General features: G+C 36.4%; 1 protein-coding gene across 1 annotated transcript in view; it reads left to right on the top strand.

Annotated features, from left to right (window-relative positions):
* Positions 1-6781: 6781 nt before the first annotated feature.
* Positions 6782-21142, top strand: part of pard6gb (par-6 family cell polarity regulator gamma b) — a 66213-nt gene continuing 51852 nt past the window's right edge. The window contains exon 1 of the mRNA XM_073821762.1: positions 6782-7057. Coding sequence (XP_073677863.1) covers positions 6983-7057 — 75 coding nt within the window. The 5' untranslated portion in view covers positions 6782-6982. The remainder of the gene's footprint in view (positions 7058-21142) is intronic.

The following is a 21142-nucleotide window of genomic DNA, read 5'->3' as shown; positions in this document are numbered from 1 at the left end:
TGTAAATTGTTTTCAAAGGTCTCTAAAATATGCCAAAAAGCACATCTCATGGTCTTCTATGGGGTTCTTTGTCTCAGTTGTGCTTTATTTTATGGGATCTGTCTCCCCCTAGTGGTACCAAAAAATACGTGAACATTCTTACGTGAATAAGAACCTCAATATTTGATATTTGATTAAAACGGTGTTTCAATTTCATGTTCAATCTGGGTGAAATAATAACTACCTCAGAATGACTTTAGTTTGTCTGTGTGTGCTGTCCTCAAGCTGTAAACTCAACCCTCATTTCAAACATTAGGCCTCTTCTGACAGCCCAGTATAATGGCACATTTACATGGATTTGTAGGCACTAAACTCTATAATGCAGACCCAGCCTTCAAAACAAGCTCCTGAAACGCTGATATCCCTAATGACAGGCTTCCTGTCGCTGTTTACAGAGTCCGGCAAATGCCTATTAGTGGCTGCATACAGGCATGACTGCAGGGGCTGAAGCCCCTTAACCTTGTTTAATCACTCACTGAGACCAATAACAACACAAATGGCCCACAGATTCCAGATCAGTCCTGCTCTCATAATCATTACTCACTGACAAGCGTGACTGATCCTGGGACAGTTCAAAAGACTGCACATCAGCAATGGCAATCAGAGCATTTCACTCTGATCTCTGTCTTGCGTCTTGGGTTACACTTAAAAGTGCATGCGGGCCTCTAGTTTGGCCTGGCTTTTAACACTGGGGTTATGAGGGGCCCTGCAGCAGAAAGCAGAGGTCAGAAAAATACACTACGCAAGTATGCAGGTACAGATGCGAATTTTCAGGCAAAGCATTGCTTGAATTGGTTCTATTATATATACTAAACATAGGTTTTTATGTGACTGTGGCAGTAACAAACCTCGGTTTCAAGGGGGTGATAGAGTAACTTTTAAATGTATGTGTTAATACAGAAATTGTGCAAACTGTTAGGATTTCTGCACCCTCTTGTTGTTGCAAATGACTTGGAAAATGGTGCTCAAGTCATAGACTATAGTAATATTATGGTGCATTTTGTGTAGCCTACTTTTAAAGAGATAGTTCACCCAAAAATGAAAATTCTGTGATTAATTACTCACCCTCATGTCGTTCCAAACCTGTCAGGCCTTCATTCTTCTTCAGAACAAAAATGAACATATTTTTGATGAAATCCAAGAGCTTTCTGACCCTGCATAGACAGCAACGCAACTTACACATTCAAGACCCACACTGTAAAAGTTTTCACCAGTTTCAACTTAAAAAATTAAGTTCAGCAGCTACCTTAAAATTTTAAGTTAAATCAACTTAAAACTACGATTTATTTCAACTCACAACAATAAAATTAGTTTAAATTACTTAAGCTGATTTAACTTATGACTTGAAATTACTTGTACTTTTAAGTTGATTTAACTTAAAATTTTAATGCAGCTGCTAAACTGAAGTTTTTAAGTTGAAACTGGTGAAAACTTTTTACAGTGAAGAAAGGCAGTAAGGACATTACTAGTCCATAAAATAGTCCATGTGACATCAGTGGTTCAACTATAATGTTATGAAGCTACGAGAATACTTTCTGTGCGCGAAAAAATAACAAAATAACAACTTTGTTCAACAATTTCTTCTTTTCAGTGTCACGAGAATATACCACAACGCATGCATCTGTTGTCTAAAGTCAGCAAGAAATGGAAATTTGCCCTATTTGTGTTATAGTTCATCAACAATTCATCTGTTTCCTTTTTTATGACCTCGTAATATTAAAACTCCATACTTCTCTCTGATGACATATCTATTTCCTTGAATTTATAATGAATGTGTATTGTTTTAAAAATATATCTTCTTTCATAAAATTATTTTAAGCATTACCTGTCATTGATTAAATTATGAAAGAACAAAAAGCTGCTAAAACATCAGTTTGTAATTATTTTCCTGTCTTTAATGACCTGTAATTTTCAAAAATAAAGCATTTTTGGATTATTATTATTATTTTAATTATTATTTACATTTAGAATTGTTTATCCATAATTCTTTCTTCACAGTTACAATCTGTATATTGGTTTTAACCATTAATTTAAAAACAACAACAACAACAAAGATAAACCATTTCCCTTGGTTCTAGTTGGGAAATTTTCTATTTTCTAAACTACAACAAATATATTTTTTGTTATTGTCATTTACGCAAAAATCAAAAGAAAAAAAAATCCACAATGGCATTTCTTTAACTTTTTTAAAGAGAGAGAGAGAGAAAAAATAAAAATAAAAGATCAACATAATCAAAAATATTTTGAATTCGTTTCACCATAACAGCTTAAAAAAAACAACACGTACACAAAATAACAAAAAGCAAACTTTTTTTATTTACATTGTAACATAGTCATGAAATAGTTCAGTAGTTTACAAACCACAAGAAGCTTTCAAAATATTTAAAATATTCTAAAAATGTAAGTAATGTGAACCTTAAAAAATTTTTATTTACCTTAAAATGTTTTGTAATATCAATTAATTTGCAGTTATTATACCTAGTATATTTAAGTTAAATATTTCCATTTCCAAGTTAAATCTAAATCAGTTGTTTTATTTTTCCAATTTGTTAAGCAAGAAAATTAATAAAAAAACAAAAACAAATAACAGAACATACATGCAATTTTCCATTTTATTTAAATTCAATTCCAAATGGTAATTTGAAAACACAACAAAACATACATTTTCATATCCTGAAAACATTTCCCCATAAAACCAAGTTTAACAAATTAACTTATTGTTAAGCACATAAACAGTCTTTCTCAGAATCACAACAAACAGCATCAAAACTATGTTTTTTTCCACTCTAAGTTCACAATATCGGCAGTACTGAATTTAGGTGCCAGCTCACCTTTTCTGAGGTTGAGCATTAAAATATAAAGTGCTTTTCATACAGTTAGGATAGTCCAGGTGCAGGAAGGCGATTCTGAAAACAATAGATGTAGAAAGCCTGAGATTGGTCAGTTCAAACTTTCTTCCAAGGTGATTCCTACTCTAGATGAGTAGAGCTGTGGACTTTCTTGATCACCGCTGAGGGTCTATCTTGTCAGATACATCCTAACAGAGGTAGAAACAGAAAGACAAATTATCGTCAAGTCAGTTAGACAATGCTGTTGTTAAATAATCGGAGACATATGCTACGTTCACACCATGTCATAATTACTGTAATTCTGAGAGGACAACATTGCGATGTTCTACTCTCATATTATGAGGTTATTTAACTTAAGTTTATTTAGTAGATTTAGTAGAATCTACTTATAATGCAGTCAAACTTAAATATTGTATTAATTAAATTGTTTAATTATATACAAAACCCGGGCTTGCAGTGTTTAAGATTCTGTATAAATCACATTTAAACTGAAACAGTATATCAGTAGATGACCGATCTCAGAAAAAAGGTACAAAAGCTGTCACTGGGGCTGTACCTTTTTAGAAAAAGTACACCTTTGTCCCTAAAGCGTTCATATTAGTACCTTAAATGCACATATAAGCACCTAAAGAGAACACATTAATATGGAAATTACACATATACAGAGGACAAAAGTTTATATACACTTTGGAGAATCTGCAAAATGGTAATTATTTTACCGAAATAAGAGGGATCATATGAAATGCATGTTATTTTTTATTTACTACTGACCTGAATAAGATATTTCACATAAAAGATGTTTACATGTAGTCCACAAAAAGAAAAAAAAAGAAAAAAAGGTGAATTATAAAAATGATCCTGTTCAAAAGTTTACATACACTTGATTCTTAATACTGTGTTGTTACCTGAATCATCCACAGCTGTTTTTGTTTTGTGATAGTTGTTCATGAGTCACTTTTTTGTTCTGAACAGTTCAACTGTCTGCTGTTCTTCAGAAAAATCCTTCAGGTCCCACTAACTCTTTGTTTTTTGTTTTTCTTTTCTTTCTTTTTGTGTATTTGAACCCTTTCCAACAATGACTGTATGATTTTGAGATCCATCTTTTCACACTGAGGACAACTGATGGATTCATATGCAACAATTAAAGAAGGTTCAAACACACAAAAATGCTGAAAAAACAAAGAATTAGAGGGATTTTTATGAAGAACAACGAACAGTTTAACTGTTCAGGACAAACAAGGGACTCAAACAACTATCACAAAACAAAACAAAACAAAACAAAACAAAACAAAACAAAACAAAACAAAACAAAACAAAACAAAACAAAACTACGGTGCCCGCCAGGGGACACCTTCGGTTCACTTATGTTTGTCGTGGCCACGACATATAAACTCGTGGGAACATGATATTATGTTGTGGCCACGAGATATTAATTCGTGGGAACGTCATATTAACTCGTGGGAACGTGATATTATGTCGTGGCCACGACAAACATAAGTGAACCGAAGGTGTCCCCTGGCGGGCACCGTACAAAACAAAACAAAACAGCGGTGGATCATTCAGGTAACAACACAGTATTAGCAACTTTTGAACAGAGTCAGTTTTATAACTATTATTTTCTCTTGTGGACTATATGTAAACATATTTTATGTGAAATATCTTATTCAGGTCAGCATTTTGACCTCAAATGTAAGTCCGTTTTAAAAGGGTATAGGTTACAGCTTTTTTTTTGTATGTCTGGAGACTTTATCTCCTGTGACAGTTCAAAATTTCAAACACATTTTTCCAAGGGTACTACTTTTTTTCTATAGGTGTAAAATTTATAGATTAAAAACAGTTTTAGCCTATTTTGAACAAGGAATTAGAACGTGTTTAAGAAAGCAGCTACAACAGAACCATGTCAAATCCGAGCTAAAACTGTTTCATTGCAGTATCAGTGATTTAGCTGGGCGAAAGAGGAAATATGCCGCAAAAGCACAGCAGGGATGGAGTATAAATAGCACAACGCTAATGTGTGTAATTAGAGAGTTTGTCCAGAAAATGTCAATTGCAAGCAAGGCAGAGCCTTTTTATGGTGCAGCAGTGACATCTAGTGGTCATGTGACAACAACCAGTAAATCCACTGTTAGTACTTGACATCTGATCGCACATAGGAATTTAGTGAATTCCTGTTAGAGCTCTCACATGTTTAGCATTCCTGCTTTATTGACCGTAAGGTATAGTTGTTTCATTTGATTGAACATGCAAACCAGAAAATCTACTAATAACTTTAACGTTACCTTTGTAGTGATAAGGTTCATCTGGAGTGATACCTTTATAGTAAACTCTCAGTCCCAGGATGTGTTAGGAAGTTGTGAGATCAGGGACAAACATAAACATGTCTTTTTTATTGGTCAGTGGTATGTTTGCCTGAGAAGTTACTAAAAAAAAACATTCCTGGGAAGAGCAGCTGTCGGGTATCGGCGCCTGAGAGCCGCTTCCCTGCAACGCAAACATTAGCATGAATTTAATACTAGCATCACCTTTTAAAAAGACGAGAGCACTTATTATCCATTTACAGTCATATTGTAATCCACTTTCATCTGAGAAAGATATTTACAAATCCTACTATGGTTGAGGAGAAGCTCATGAATATTTATAAAATCATGCTAAAGTTGCTTAGTAACCTTCCTGGAGCTTCCAGTCACGTGATTTAATTAATATTCATAAGCCAAGCCTTCGCAGAGGCAGAGCCATAGAGAAACAGAGTTGCGACATGCTTTGATCTCGCCGCCGCGCGGTCACGTGGTTCATGGAGCTCTCAATAGTTCCAATAGTTCCGCTGTCAATATGTTTGAATGGGTTTAAGTAGGATAGACAGCAGTTTTACTATATTTGTAGCAATTTCGAGTGATTATTAACACATACTGTGCATTGATTGTTTATTGATAACTTCTCTCAAACACTCATTTTTTATATGTTTCGATTTAACGATTTAATGTTAAATAAAAAAAATAATTTACTCGTGTTATTTTATGATATTCGAATATACAACATAAGCGAATATTATAAAAGGCAAGTAAATATGGCATTTAACATAATAGAAAAAAAAACACAAGGCAACCAATTGCATTCAGCATACATTTTTATCTTATTTATTGAATGCAGTCTTTACTGAAACTCATTCAACCTCCTACAGGGAGAAAAAGATTGCAAAAAGACTCAAAACTTAAAAATATGACAACTAGTATCTGGTTATGGTCGCTATTACGGTGTTTCTCACGTTATCTAACTGCAATTACAGTATAACTGTTTATTATCTAACGATAAACATTAACTATAATACTCTTCATAAAATACCACTACTGGCCAGTTTTTCGAGAGGTCAGCTGATGCGTTAAAATGTAAAGAAATGCAGTAATTTCTTCAATTTACCAGCTACTGTGCCTGAGAAGCGCTGAAATGAATGGGCTTCAATGCTGGAACTACTGGTTGTTTCTCTATTATGTCTATGGTTTTGAACTATTGTTTCTCTATGGCTCTGCGAAGAGGTAATCGAAAGGACCACCCACTTTCTAAAAAGAAAACAAACGTTTGACTACCTATTACATTTTTTACGGATTTGAATGACGAGCAACTTAAATTTTAACCTTATAATTGTATTTTTCTATTTAAAATTAATATATAAATAAAGTTTTGTGTTCAACTAAACACTTCGCCAGCTAAACTCCGCCCACTCCCTAACGTTCGCTATTCAGCCAATCAGTTAGCTCTATCGTGGCATCGTCACTTTACGTATTTAATATTCATTAGCTAATCCTTTGCCGTAGTAGGGCTAGTAAACTCGTCGGAGAGGGAGCGATGATGTCATTTGTGAAAATTTAGCCCACTCCCCCTAGTGAGAGGCGCTGATTTGTCTTTCACATAATTTTCTGCAGAAGTTTTGAGAAGTGACCGAGACACAACGCGACCGCAAGTTAAGAAAAACTGTCACACGGCCTCCGAGGATTAACTTTTTCGCATTTTGAAAGTGAAGACAGGAAATTCAATAACGGGACAGGCTGATAAATCGAGCCCATCATCCTGGACGGGCTGAAAAGTTTCAAGCGAGCGAAATGAACCGGAGCTTTAGTAATAAATCGCAATCTTTGCGTAGCTTGAACATGAACGCCGTGGAAGTGAAAAGCAAGGTGAGTTGTATGAAATGCATGCGTGGAAATATTTTACGAGAATAGTTTCCTTGCATAGTTACACGATGTTGTATATTTATAGATGAGAAAAGTAGAAATGGCTAACTTTGGTTAGCCCATGTCAAATCATAGTATGCCCTATGAGAGACATCCAGATCTTCAAATAGTATTCAATTATGAATATTTGAAAACCATGTTTATTTCTATTGCTTTTATTGCGTTTGGTTTCATCAGCGTTTCTGTTTAACGTTAACTTTTAGTGAAATGACTTGGAGCACAACCGTTTTGGCGCTTGAACTGTCACAGTAATGGATAGTGTTAATCATTTTCATGACTGTCCAAAAAATACAAATATGCAAAATATCATGGACAAATCCTCTTTCAGTATTTTTTTTTTTTTGTAGTGTGCATGCAGCATGTGGCTCTCAGATGGGAATTTTCTGCTCTTCCTCTCGCTGCTCTCTTTAAGTTTTGTGTGTTTGTGATCTTCACATCAGGGCAGGTTAAATACTGTCCTCATTTGCGACTGTCCGAAAATAGTATCCAAACATCACACGGACATATTTACACTTTTGACAAGAGCAAACATGAAAGCTGATTCATTGGGATGGGCTCTTTTATTTGTGTTAGTTGGACAAAGTGGAGCTTTTGTTACTTGTATCACTCACCCAAAAGTACGTACATACCAGCGGTTAACATGGATACTTTATTAATCTCATGGGGAAAATGGGATTAAAACATCTATCTGTCTATCTATCTATCTATCTATCTATCTATCTATCTATCTATCTATCTATCTATCTATCTATCTATCTATCTATCTATCTATCTATCTATCTATCTATCTGTCTGTCTGTCTGTCTGTCTGTCTGTCTGTCTGTCTGTCTGTCTGTCTGTCTGTCTGTCTGTCTGTCATTGGTCTATATCTTTTTGTTTGTCTGTTATTGATCTGTCTGTCTGTCTGTCTGTATCTGTCTGTCTGTCTGTCTGTCATCGATCTATCTGTCTGTCATTGGTCTATCTATCTTTTTGTTTGTCTGTTATTGATCTGTCTGTCTGTCTGTCTGTCTTTGGTCTATCTGTCTTTCTGTCTGTCTGTTATCTATCTATCTATCTATCTATCTATCTATCTATCTATCTATCTATCTATCTATCTATCTGTCTGTCTGTCTGTCTGTCTGTCTGTCTGTCTGTCTGTCTGTCTGTCTGTCTGTCTGTCTGTCATCGATCTATCTGTCTGTCATTGGTCTATCTATCTTTTTGTTTGTCTGTTATTGATCTGTCTGTCTGTCTTTGGTCTATCTGTCTTTCTGTCTGTCTGTTATCTATCTATCTGTCTGTCTGTGTCTGTCTGTCTGTCATTGGTCTATATCTTTTTGTTTGTCTGTTATTGATCTGTCTGTCTGTCTGTCTGTCTGTCTGTCTTTGGTCTATCTGTCTTTCTGTCTGTCTGTTATCTATCTATCTATCTGTCTGTCTGTCTGTCTGTCTGTCTGTCTGTCTGTCTGTCTGTCTGTCATCGATCTATCTGTCTGTCATTGGTCTATCTATCTTTTTGTTTGTCTGTTATTGATCTGTCTGTCTGTCTTTGGTCTATCTGTCTTTCTGTCTGTCTGTTATCTATCTATCTGTCTGTCTGTCTGTCTGTCTGTCTGTCTGTCTGTCTGTCTGTCATTGGTCTATATCTTTTTGTTTGTCTGTTATTGATCTGTCTGTCTGTCTGTCTGTCTTTGGTCTGTCTGTCTTTCTGTCTGTATCTGTCTGTCTGTCTGTCATCGATCTATCTGTCTCTCATTGGTCTATCTATCTTTTTGTTTGTCTGTTATTGATCTGTCTGTCTGTCTGTCTGTCTGTGGTCTATCTGTCTTTCTGTCTGTATCTGTCTGTCTGTTATCTATCTGTCTATCTATCCATCTGTCTGTCTGTCTGTCTGTCTGTGGTCTATCTGTCTTTCTGTCTGTATCTGTCTGTTATCTATCTGTCTATCTATCTGTCTTTCTGTCTGTATCTGTCTGTCTGTTATCTATCTGTCTATCTATCCATCTGTCTGTCTGTCTGTCTGTCTGTCTGTCTGTGGTCTATCTGTCTTTCTGTCTGTATCTGTCTGTTATCTATCCGTCTATCTATCCATCTGTCTGTCTGTCTGTGGTCTATCTGTCTTTCTGTATCTGTCTGTCTGTTATCTATCTGTCTATCTATCTGTCTGTCTGTCTGTCTGTCTGTCTGTCTGTCTGTCTATCTATCTATCTATCTATCTATCTATCTATCTATCTATCTATCTATCTATCTATCTATCTATCTATCTATCTATCTATCTATCTGACTTTGGTCTATCTATCTTTGTGTCTGTATCTGTCTGTCTTTCGTTCTATCTATCTTTAGTTCTATCGTTCTATTTATCTATTGTGCTATCGTTCTATCGTTCTATCTATCGTTCTATCTAACGTTCTATCTATCGTTCTATCTTTCTATCGTTCTATCTGTCTGTCTGTCTGTCTATCGTTCTATCTATCTATCTTTAGTTGTATCGTTCTATTTATCTATTGTGCTATCGTTCTATCTATCATTTTATCTATCGTTCTAGTGTTCTATCTAGCGTTCTACCGGACGGTCTGTCTATCTATGTCTGTCTACCATATGTCTATTTGTTTCTGTCTATCATTCTATCATGATAGTTTTCCTGAAGAATAGCATGAGTATAATTTATACCATGATGATAGATTTATCACCACTCAGAGTGGTGTCATACAGACCTTTCACATACAATAATTGTTCAATTTGCCTGGGGAAATGCCTGACAAAGCTTCAACCAACCCTTCACAAATAGAAATAACTCTATATCTGTCACCGCACGCACTAATGGTGCTGTGGACTATACATCTGTTGCAGCCAAGCTGATGGAGACAGTATCTGTCAAAGAGCTGTCACTGAGACCCAATGGACTTGGGTGATTCATTACATGCCTCTGCTTTTCCATTTGAGTCGTCTGTCACCTTATTCACTCTATATTCAAAAGTGGCTGAGAAATCTCTGCCGTCTTTTGGACCAGGCTTTGGCTAGACAAACTTTTATAATGTGGTTATGGATTTGATGGTCCTAATTGCTGGAATGTGTGGGCGACGTGCCCAGATCCAGACTCCATTGCCATTGTCTGAATATTCGCCTCTATTATTCAGCCGTGCTCTAATTCATAACAGGGGCTGAAAGGCTCTGCTACTGTTGTCAATGAAAGGAGCCACTGTTTGGGGTCTGTAAAGACAAGAGCACCCCATTACGTCTCTCCTCTCTTGGAAGAGCCAGATACCTCCATATGAATGTTGGAGGGGTGCGGTTCAACCCGCTTTCCCACTGAAACTCGAAAGAACCAATAATACCCCCCCCCCCCCCATCAATGGATGGATGTGTGAAACCACAACCTGCGAGGCAAGAATGCTGATGAAGCTGTTATCCAAGATCTCCCTACTATGATGTTTAGAACATTGTGTATCAACCACATCTGTGTCAACATCACAAAGGATGCGTTACTCACCGGTCAAACGCTGAATCATCGTTGTGATGTCACTTATCTCTCAGTATCACACATATGATGTCATCGCCTAGTTCCTGTACATCACAATCAAGGAAGTCTTGTTTGGAGAGGAACTCTGCTGGTGATAAGAGTGCGTGAGGGGGTTTCTGATTGAACCATGAGCCAATGTTCTTTTGTAAAAAGCTGGTTTTGTCTCCCAATGCTTTTTATCTAAAGAAAACCCACTGATGTGTCTAGGGCTTTGTACGTCTTCCAGAAACACTCCCCCGACTGCTCTTTCACTGCTGTTTTCCACTGACCTAGCTGGATCTCGGTTGGAAACGTACTTTTTGGAACGCTATACTGACATTTGATAAGATTGGGTTTTGGGTACTGTTTAACGTCACACAAGTATTTAACACAAAGAGCTGTGTATCTGGCTGTAGCGCTGTTTTAACTTGTCTGAACCTGTCGGAGTTTGAGGACTGAAAGTTTTTTTTTTTTTTTTTTTCTTTTTCGCTGTTCTCATATTACTCAGGATTTGATGGTAGAAATTGGGCAGGTTAGGCTCTGTTTGGACTTGTATTCTCAATGATTTGAGGTCATGTTGTTGTTTTTTGGGCTTGAGTTTGCACATGGATGACAACTGAGTTGTTAAGCATGGATTCAGATTTACACTGTGTTCCAACCAGACAAGCAATTTGTCTGTACAAACCAGATGTGATAAGGTCATAAGATTTGTCAAATCAATCACAAATCACCGTCAATCAGAAGAACACTTGTACTTAAAACAGAATGGAAAACTGTTTAAAAAAAAATTAAAGGATGTAAAAATTTTTGATTTTTTTTACATCCTCAGATTCCAGATTTTCAAAGTTGTTTGGTAGGATATTGTCCTATCCTGTCGGCACCGATAGCCTTGTGGGCAGTGCGCTGACACATGGTGCAGTTGCACCTTGGGTGTCCTGTGATTGAATCCCGCCTCGTGGACCTTTCCCGACCCCACCGCCATCTCTGTCTCCCATTCACTTCCTGTCATATCTCCACTATCCTATCAAACAAAAATTTAAAAACACCACGAAAAAAACATAAATATTGTCCTATCCTACCAAACCATATATCGATGGAAGGTTTACAGCTTTCCGATGATGTATAAATCTCAGTTTATTAATTTATGTGGTCCAGGGTCACAAATATACACACTCATTGACAGATACCCACTTGTCATGGGAAGGTACTCGTCATTAGCCCCTTTTACACATACAGTCTTTACAGGACCTTTTCAAAAGTACCTGTAAGTTCGTTCCATAAATTTACCGGTATGAGAAGTTGTAACATTACCAGTAATTTTCTCTGTGTGAATGCGGAATAAAGATTGACGACAGAAGTCTGCTTTCGTCCAAATTGCCAAGTCATAGCATTCTTATGGAGATGACGTGATTACTTTGAGTCATTTACAAAGCTCTACTGCTTTTTTTAAACATTAGTTTATATGTAAATATGCACTAGATGGACATCTTTGACCACTGCGTCTCGTCTTTCAGCATTTTCAATGTGTCATGCTTGAGACCCAGCATTGTTTTCCAATCATCCGTGCTGCGGCTCTGCAGTTGGATACTATTATGTTGTCTAATGTTTATAAGAGTAAATACACATTCTGTGTGATCATTCCCTTAGGCATGCCACCCAGACTTTAAAAATGTTGTCAAATGATTAAACTAAAGCACTTCTGCTCATGTGGTTGAATGAAAAAAATGGTGCAACTTTTAAAGATAGTTTCTAATGACTGACATCACAGAATTTACGGGTATTTTGGGGCTGAAGTGTGAGTTGTCTCTTACCGGTTAAAAGACAAAACGCTGTTGCCTGTGTGAACAGCATATTTCTGTATTTACCAGTAAAGTCATACTGGTAATTTTACGGCAATTTCCTGGGATTGTTGTGTTAAAGGGGTTATTGTTGAGGTAAATTATCAGTTGTCACTGTCATTACGTCTAGAGATGCACCGATTGCAATTTTCTTGGCCGATTCCGGTTTTTCAGTAAGTGTGACCTGCCGATTCCGATTTTTGCCGATTCCGATTTTATTTTTTTAAGAACTGTAATGAAAGCATAGGCCTATACAGAAATATTTTTTTTAATTAGATTTATTTTATAATAAAATACATTTTTAAACCTTATAGGATCTTCTTACAACAAAATAACTTTAACAACAAAATTAAGTGCTTTGTGCCTTCGAAAAAGGTATAAAATTAGTTCCTGTAACTAACATAGTATAGTTATACTAACAAAAATCTTTTCCTCAATGTATTTATTTTATTTTATAATAAAAGAAATGTATAAACATTACAGCATCTTCTCATATTAAAAGAACTTTAACAAAATAAAGTGCTCTGAGCCTTGAAAACATTAGAAATAAAATATAAGTAACAAAGCAGGCATACAAAAATCTACTTTTCTTCGATGAATTTTATATGGATTTTTTTTTAAACATTAATTACAGGATCATCTCACAACAATAACTTTACTAACAAAAAGTGCACTGTGTCTTCAAACAGGTAGAAATACCAATGCTAGTACTAAATGCTATTACTTGAGCATTAATGGCAAATTTTCCTTGATAAAGAGAAGCATTTCTGCCTTGTCACCAGTTAATCCAGCGGTACTACACTTCGTAACATTCATTCACATATTTGCGCTACGCCACCGCATACAACGTCTTCACACACAGATGAAACTTACCAGAGAATTGTGACATAAATGCATCTGTAAATAAATACAAATTAAATTCACGTCGCGCACGCTTTAATTACCTTCAAATGTAACATATATGCTCGCTTCGATCTATTATTAGTGTGTGAAGACGCTGTATGCGGAGGCGCAGCGTAAATATGTGAATGAATGAAAGTGTAGTACGTCAACGGATATCCCCTGCTCAGGGAGTAGGGAGCAATGAACACTGTGCAGGGACCATGTCAATCAGAACACAGTTTATTCACGGAGCTTACTTCTAACGAGCGGGTTATCTGAGTCAGGTGTGTTAACTAACAGAGACTTGCAAAATATGCAGAGCGGGGGCGCGATCTACCATATGTCCAGCCAAGCTAAACAAGCGCGTGGTTCGTGGTTGTTCCCTCACGTTGTATTTTGGCCTTATAAATGTTACAAACTGCGATCTTTGTGTCATCTTCACTCACACCAAAGACATGTTTACACGCGACTGTGAGTGCGCGCGTGGATGTGACGTAATTGCATGCGCCGCTGGCAATAAAAGGATCAGCTAGGAATCAGCAAGAGGAGAAATTGACCGGCCGGTCACCGATCCGGGCCGATCATGCGAAAATCGGCCGATTCCGATCACTAGCCGGTCAATCGGTGCATCTCTAATTACGTCTATTAAAGGGATTGTTCTGTTTAGGGATGCACCGAAATGAAAATTCTTGGCCGAAGCCAAACAAAATTAAACAGTAGGCCGACCTTTGCCTCAGTACTCATTTTTGCTGACAGCAGCAGATTTATGAATGATTCTCATCTGTGGTTTCAGCGCAGATTTCCCTTACGCTTTGGACTTTGTACCCTGGCTAAGGAGCTTGTGCAGCGTTGTATTAGACAACTACAGTTCTGTAGTTTATTTACGAATGGTTTAAGGCCATTTCGCAATTTCAGTCTTCATACAGTAACCAGCAACAACCCTTCCTCTTCTCATTGAAGAGGAAACAGTCTTTCGCTTGTAATGATTTTTGCATCTTTCTCTGGACAGTTTTAAATGCTTCCAAACTGCTGACATGTTTGCTGCATTAGTGCGCACCTCTGTTTGGTCACGTCATTGTTCGGTATAATTTATTTGGCCTTTTTGCGTATTCGGTTGCCGAACATTTGGTGCATCCCTAGTTCTGTCATCATTCTGTTCTGTCATCATTTACTCACCATCTAGTTGTTCCAAACTTATATTAATTTCTTTCAGCTGTTGGATACAAAAGAAGATATTTTAAACAGTGTTGGTAAGCAGTTGACTGTACCCACTGTCCTCCATAGCATGGAGAAAAATACAGTTTAAAGGGATAGTTCACCCAAAAATGAAAATTTGATGTTTATCTGCTTACCCCCAGGGCATCCAAGATGTAGGTGACTTTGTTTCCTCAGCAGAACACAAACGAAGATTTTTAACGAAAACCGGTACAGTCTGCCAGTCAAATAATGGAAGTGGATGGGCACCAGACCTTTAAAAGTAAACAAAAACATGCACAGACAAATCCAAATTACACTCTGCGACTCGTGACGATACATTGATGTCCTAAGACACGAAACGATCGTTTTTTGTGAGAAACTGTTTATATCACTTTTTACCTTTGATACACAGCAACGTCCATCTGTCCTGAGCACGAGCTTGTCACCCGAATCGCTACACATGTACGCGTTTTGGTGTAGTATACGCAAACGCCGGAAGCAATCTGTCGCATGTATATGACACTCATTGTTTACACAGTGCACAGAGATTGTGGGTATAGCGGCTATTCAAAATGGTAATTACTTGTGCTTATCCTGATTGTTCAAAACAATTTAAAGCTAAAAGATTACGTTTGCTTGCGCAAACTCATCCGGGACTTTTCACCGATTTCCCCTTCCAGCGTTTGCGTATACTACGACAGAGCGCGTACACGTGTAACGAACCGGATGATGAGCTCGTGCTCAGTACAGATGGACGTTGCTGTGTATCAGAGGTAAAAAATGATATAAATACTGTTCAGTTTCTCACAAAAAAACGATCGTTTCGTGTCTTAGGACATCAATGTATCGTCACGAGCCGCAGGGTGTAATTTGAATTTGTCTGTGCATGTTTTTTTTTTACTTTTAAAGGTCTGGTGCCCATCCACTTCCATGATTTGGCTGGCAGACTGCACCGGTTTTCGTTAAAAATCTTCGTTTGTGTTCTGCTGAGGAAACAAAGTCACCTACATCTTGGATGCCCTGGGGATAAGCAGATAAACATCAAATTTTAATTTTTGGGTGAACTATCCCTTTAAGTCAGTGGCCATGCCATGCCAATGCAATCATTGGTTTCCCACATTTTTTTAAATATCTTTTCTTGTGTTCAGAAGAAATAAACTTATATAAGTTTGGAACAACTCGAGAGTAAGGAAATGAGTCATTTTTAAATTATTATTATTTTTTTGTGCAAACTATTTTAGTCGAGCAGAATGTTACCAGATTTAAAAATATAGTAAAGATTTTACAAAGTATAATCAGAACCAGAAATCATCACCGTCCTTGGACACATCATTTTTTATTTTGTATTACAGACCAATTTAGAGTAGATGTCACAGTTGCGTCACTTGCAGCTGTGTGCACATAGTGGTTGCAGAAAAATACTGGTAACAATTGGAGGTAAACGAGTAAAATCCATTGAAAAAGAGAAAAATATGTTTGTGCCTTTTGATGTGCAAATAATTTTTATAGAATACTAACATCAAAGACATAATTTGAAACTAAACACAAACATTTAAACTGACATACTATGGATGAAAACTGCTATGATTACTCTACTTTTAAAGCATACATTTGATTTAAACAATAATATTCACATAATATACATATTCACATGTGCTGTTCATAGGGGACGTATTATATTAGCCCTGCAGTTACAGAATGAAATATTATTTAAACCTATTACTATTAATATTATATATAATGTAATAACAGTGCTTATCGCTGGTGACTGACAAGCTCTTATAATAAGCGGAGAACATTTTGAAAATGACATCAAATCAATAAAATCTATAACCTTTTTTTTTTTAAATCTAACTATTTTGTACCTTATCTGTGTAATTCTCTATTCGTAAGGGCTACCTCTCCTGGGTTGTCTGCAACCATAATGTGCACACATCCCAAATGTTTACAAACCTATAATTGGTCTATAGTTTTAGATTTTATTATTATTATTATTATTATTATTATTATTATTATTATTTTTCTTCCCTCAGCCACCTGCTATGTCACAGACAGACAAACTCCTGCTGCTAGTTAGGACTAAACTCTGATTAACATGGAAAAGAGTTATCACATGTCAGCAAAGTGCAAAACTGAAACTTCATAAATTATGTAATTTATACTACAATTTATTATATTTAAGACACCCAGTAAAGTACCCACAATGTTGTGTTTAACACTGGTACCAATGACATTTCACAGTTAAAACAATGGTATTACACTCTGCTTTATTAAAAGTGAAAGTAAAAGTAAACTGCCAGAAAGAAAAGAAATGCCCTGACATGACTACTAATACGTCTAAGAAGGGTCCAGGAAAATAAAATGTTAAAAAGTGGCGAGTAACCTGATCATTTCAGTCTGACTTTAACAATTTAAAGCAGTAGTTCATATTTAGAACTAAAATTGACAGATAATGTATCACTCCCTTGTCATCCAAGATGTTCATGTCTTTCTTTCTTCAGTCGTAAAGAAATTATGTTTTTTGAGGAAAACATTTCAGGATTTCTCTTCATATAATGGACTTCTATGGTGCCCCTGAGTTTGAACTTCTAAAATGCAGCTTCAAAGGGTTCTTAATGATCAAAAAACATTATTTCTTTACAAATGAAGAAAAAACATGAACATCTTGGATGACAAGGAGGTGAGTACATTATCTGTAAATTTTTGTTCTGAAAATGAACTACTCCTTTAAACAGCATATTAGAGCTAACTTGTTTTGCTAAAGAAACCTTGACTAACTTTATCAGTTAGCCTCAGGGAAAGAACAACAACAGAAGCATATCACTCTTTTAATGTCTTTTAAAACAATTATTTCTACACATCAAAAAAAAAAAAACCTAACAAAAAAAATAAACATTTCCTAGAATTGGAATGGAACAGTGTTTTTCCCCTCTCAAATCTCTGGCTGGCTCTTATATGGAGATGATGAATGGGTTAAAGAAGTAGTTCAATTTCGGAACAAAAATTTACAGATACAGACTCACCTCCTTGTCGTCCAAAATGTTCATGACTTCCTTTCTTCAGTCGTAAGGAAATGATGTTTTTTTTGAGTAAACATTTCAGGATTGCTCTCCATATAATGGACTTCTATGGTGCTCTGGAGTTTGAACTTCTAAAATGCAGCTTCAAATGGCTCTAAACGATCACAGCCATGGAAAGAAGGGTCTTATCTAGCAAAACAATTGGTTATTTTCTAAAAAAAAAAAATTAACAAGAAAAAAAAATGACAATTTATATACTTTTTAACCTCAAATGCTCTTTTTGTCTAGCTTGGCAAGACGAGCGTTTGAGATTAAAAAGTGTATAAGTTGTAAATGTTTTTTTGGAAATAACTGATCGTTTCGCTAGATAAGACCCTTCTTCCTCGACTGGGATCATTTAGAGACCTTTGAAGCTGCATTTAAACTGCATTTTGAAAGTACAAACTCTGGAAGACCATAGAAGTCCTTTATATGGAGATAAATCCTGAAATGTTTTCCTCAAAAAACACCCATTTCTTTACGACTGAAGAAAGAAAGGAATGTCTTGGATGACAAGGGGGTGAGTACATTATCTGTAAATTCTCACACTTATGTTTGTGGGGTGGATGTTTGCTTATGTGTCTACAATCAGGCACATTTTCAACTTGATCACACACCTGCCACCGCAGAGACCCTCCGAGTGTATTTCTGCTGCTTCGCATTTATATTTCATGTGCTAATGACAGGCTGCCATTGGCTAATGTAGGACTCTCATCCTAGAGGCATAATTACACAGAACAGCACAGTCTATGAGTGAATGCTGGGATGCTGCAGCCTCAAACGCTGTTGTGAAAGACAAAGCGAGGCCTGTGTTTTTCAGGCTGGATGGGACGACCCACGCATTGAGTCGAGACTCGCATCTGCATGGCAGTCACATGATCTGAGACATAACCTCAGCTTGACCCTGTTAATAATGGTGATATGCCTCCAATGGACAATTGCCTGGTTTTAAATTTGAGAGCTTTATGTGTGTCTCTTAAGAGGTTTGTTTTGGTTGGACTGAAGAGCTACTTCATATGCTTATCGATTACAGTAACAGTATGTTAATAGTTGTTAAAGCATTGCAGAGGAAAAGTAGTAACGTATCCTGTGTAAACGGATCTCAATGTGTGTGTTCTGAGAGAGATTTGCTGGGTTTGTCCACCTGCTTGACTCAGCTGGCATGACATCCGTTGGTGTGTGTTGTTGTAGAGGTTTGCTCTGCTTACTCATCACCCTGCATTGTGCTTCTCTCTATTGTGTCTCAGGTCCCTGTTTGCCTCCATTTCCTTGTTACAAACAGCAGAGCTGCCAAGACAGCCGAATAGACTGTTAGAGGCCTGCTGAAAACACCCTTTATCTCTCATTGTCAGTGTTTTGTGATTCCTGACACGTCTGAAGGCTATAGTAGATTAATCGGAGACTAGCAAGTAAAAATAAGAGAAATAAGTCTGCAGTGTTGGTTAGGTAGTGGGATGTATTATGTCTACTTTGAGTTGCAAGTTGGAACTGGGTAGGATGAGGATGGTGTGGTTTAACCTTGGGATTTACAGCTGTGGTTCCCATGGCCATGGACAATGTGAAACGTTTTCCAAGATTGAAAATGTCATGATGGAAATAAAAATCCAATTTATTTTCAGTAACGCTTTGGTCAAATGTTGATTTTTGTCAGCTAAATATTGTGTTTTCTGTTAAATTAAATTTGTAAAAAGTGGTGTCTGAATTGTTCTTTTAAGTTGCTTCATTTCAAAGCATTAGCTGAATCTTAAAGAGATGAAAATTACCCCATGATTTATTCACCCTGAAGCCATCCTAGGTGTATATGACTTTCTTCTTTCAGACGATTGTAATTGGAGTTATATAAAAGATGTTTTTGGCTCTTCCAAGCTTTATAATAGTAGTGAATGCCTGTTGAGATTTTGATGCCCAAGAAAGTGCATCCATTTATTATAAAAAGTGCTCCACACAGCTCCAGAGGTTAATAAAGGCCTTCTGAAGCAAATTTAGACGTGCATGCAAGAAAAATATCCATATTTAAAACTTCATAAACTGTAATCTCTAGCTTTCGCTTAATGTTGTACGGCATTCAGTAGAGAGTGGAGAAAGCAAAACAAAACACAGTCCACAAATTAGAAGTACAAAACAAAGTTTTGTAAAGAAAAATGTCGGAGGGTTTTGATATAAGCCAAGAGGAGACTTGTTTTCCTTTGCTGTAAACTAGGGCTGCACGATTAATCGCATGAGATTGTGAGGCGCGCTTACTCAATGAAGCCAGTACTTTGATTAGTAGTAAATCTCCATCACGTGCTGGAGCGGCAATTGATATACAGAGCCGTAAATCACTGACAAGCAACGCCAAATCGTGCTCAGAATCGCATTCGATTTATCGTGCAGCCCTATTGTAAACCAAACTTTGTTCTCACAAGACTAGCATATTCTAACCAAACTTACGCTATGCCTACAGCATCCGCTGGGACTCCACTTTCTCCTGAATTCACGTACGACAGTTAGCGGATATTATTATATAAAATTTTAAATATAGACATTTTTCTTAAGCAAACGCATCGATTCTATTCAGAAGGTCTATATTCACCCCCTGGAGCTGTGTGGAGTAGTTTTTATGATGATAGATGCACTTTATTGGACTTCAAAATCTCAACAGCCATTTGCTGCCTTTATAAAGCTTGGAAGAGTCAGGACTTTTTTTTAATATAACTCCAGTTGCATTCGTTTGAAAGAAGAAGGTCATACACACCTAGGATGGCTTGAGGGTGAGTAAATCATGGGGAAATTTTTGTTTTTGGGTGAACTATCCCTTTATGATTCATTCTCAATCCAATCAGAATTTGAAAAGCCTTATTAGTTGTCGACAAGCCCAGCCTCATAAAAATGTAATTATTTTCCATAGTAGCTTTTTGCTAATGAATTTAAACCATGTGTTACTGAAACATACATTTAAAAAAAAAAAAAAAGTAAGCATGAAGGTGCTTAGGATTCCTAAACCTAACCATCAATGTGGCGTAAGATGAAATGTAGGAATGAGATTGTATTCATATGAATTAGCCACCAGTTCGCAAAAACTTGCAAATTGCAATAGGAGTGTGTTGGGTTGACAAATATAATATATATTTTTTCATGTGTACTTATGCAGGCTACAAATGCAAACTTCAGATAATAAAATTTGCCAAAGGTAGCAATGAAATTTGTTTTTTGAAATATTATTATATATTATTTGTTTAATGAAATATTTATTAACTGCATACTATTTGCTGGATGCCGATTATATACGATCCATTGGAAAGCCAAATGCTATAATACTTTTTCACATACCATTTTTAAAATTGTATTTATTTCTTTTTACAGTTTACTTACAAGTTTACTTCTATAGTTTACTAGCATTCCCAAGACTGAGAATGAAAATAAAATAAAAGTCCAAGCTCTATCAAGATAAAAGACACACGTGACCACGGACCACAAAACCACTCATAAGTGTCATTTTTTGTAAATTGAGATTTCTACATCATCTGAAAGCTGAATAAATAAGCTTTCCAATGATGTATTGTGTTTTTTAGTATAGGACAATATTTGTCAG

The sequence above is a fragment of the Garra rufa genome, chromosome 17 (assembly GCF_049309525.1).
Source record: "Garra rufa chromosome 17, GarRuf1.0, whole genome shotgun sequence".
In the NCBI taxonomy this organism is placed as follows: Eukaryota; Metazoa; Chordata; class Actinopteri; order Cypriniformes; family Cyprinidae; genus Garra; species Garra rufa.
Note: the sequence above shows the minus strand (reverse complement) of the source record. Positions and strands in the feature narration are given on the sequence as shown.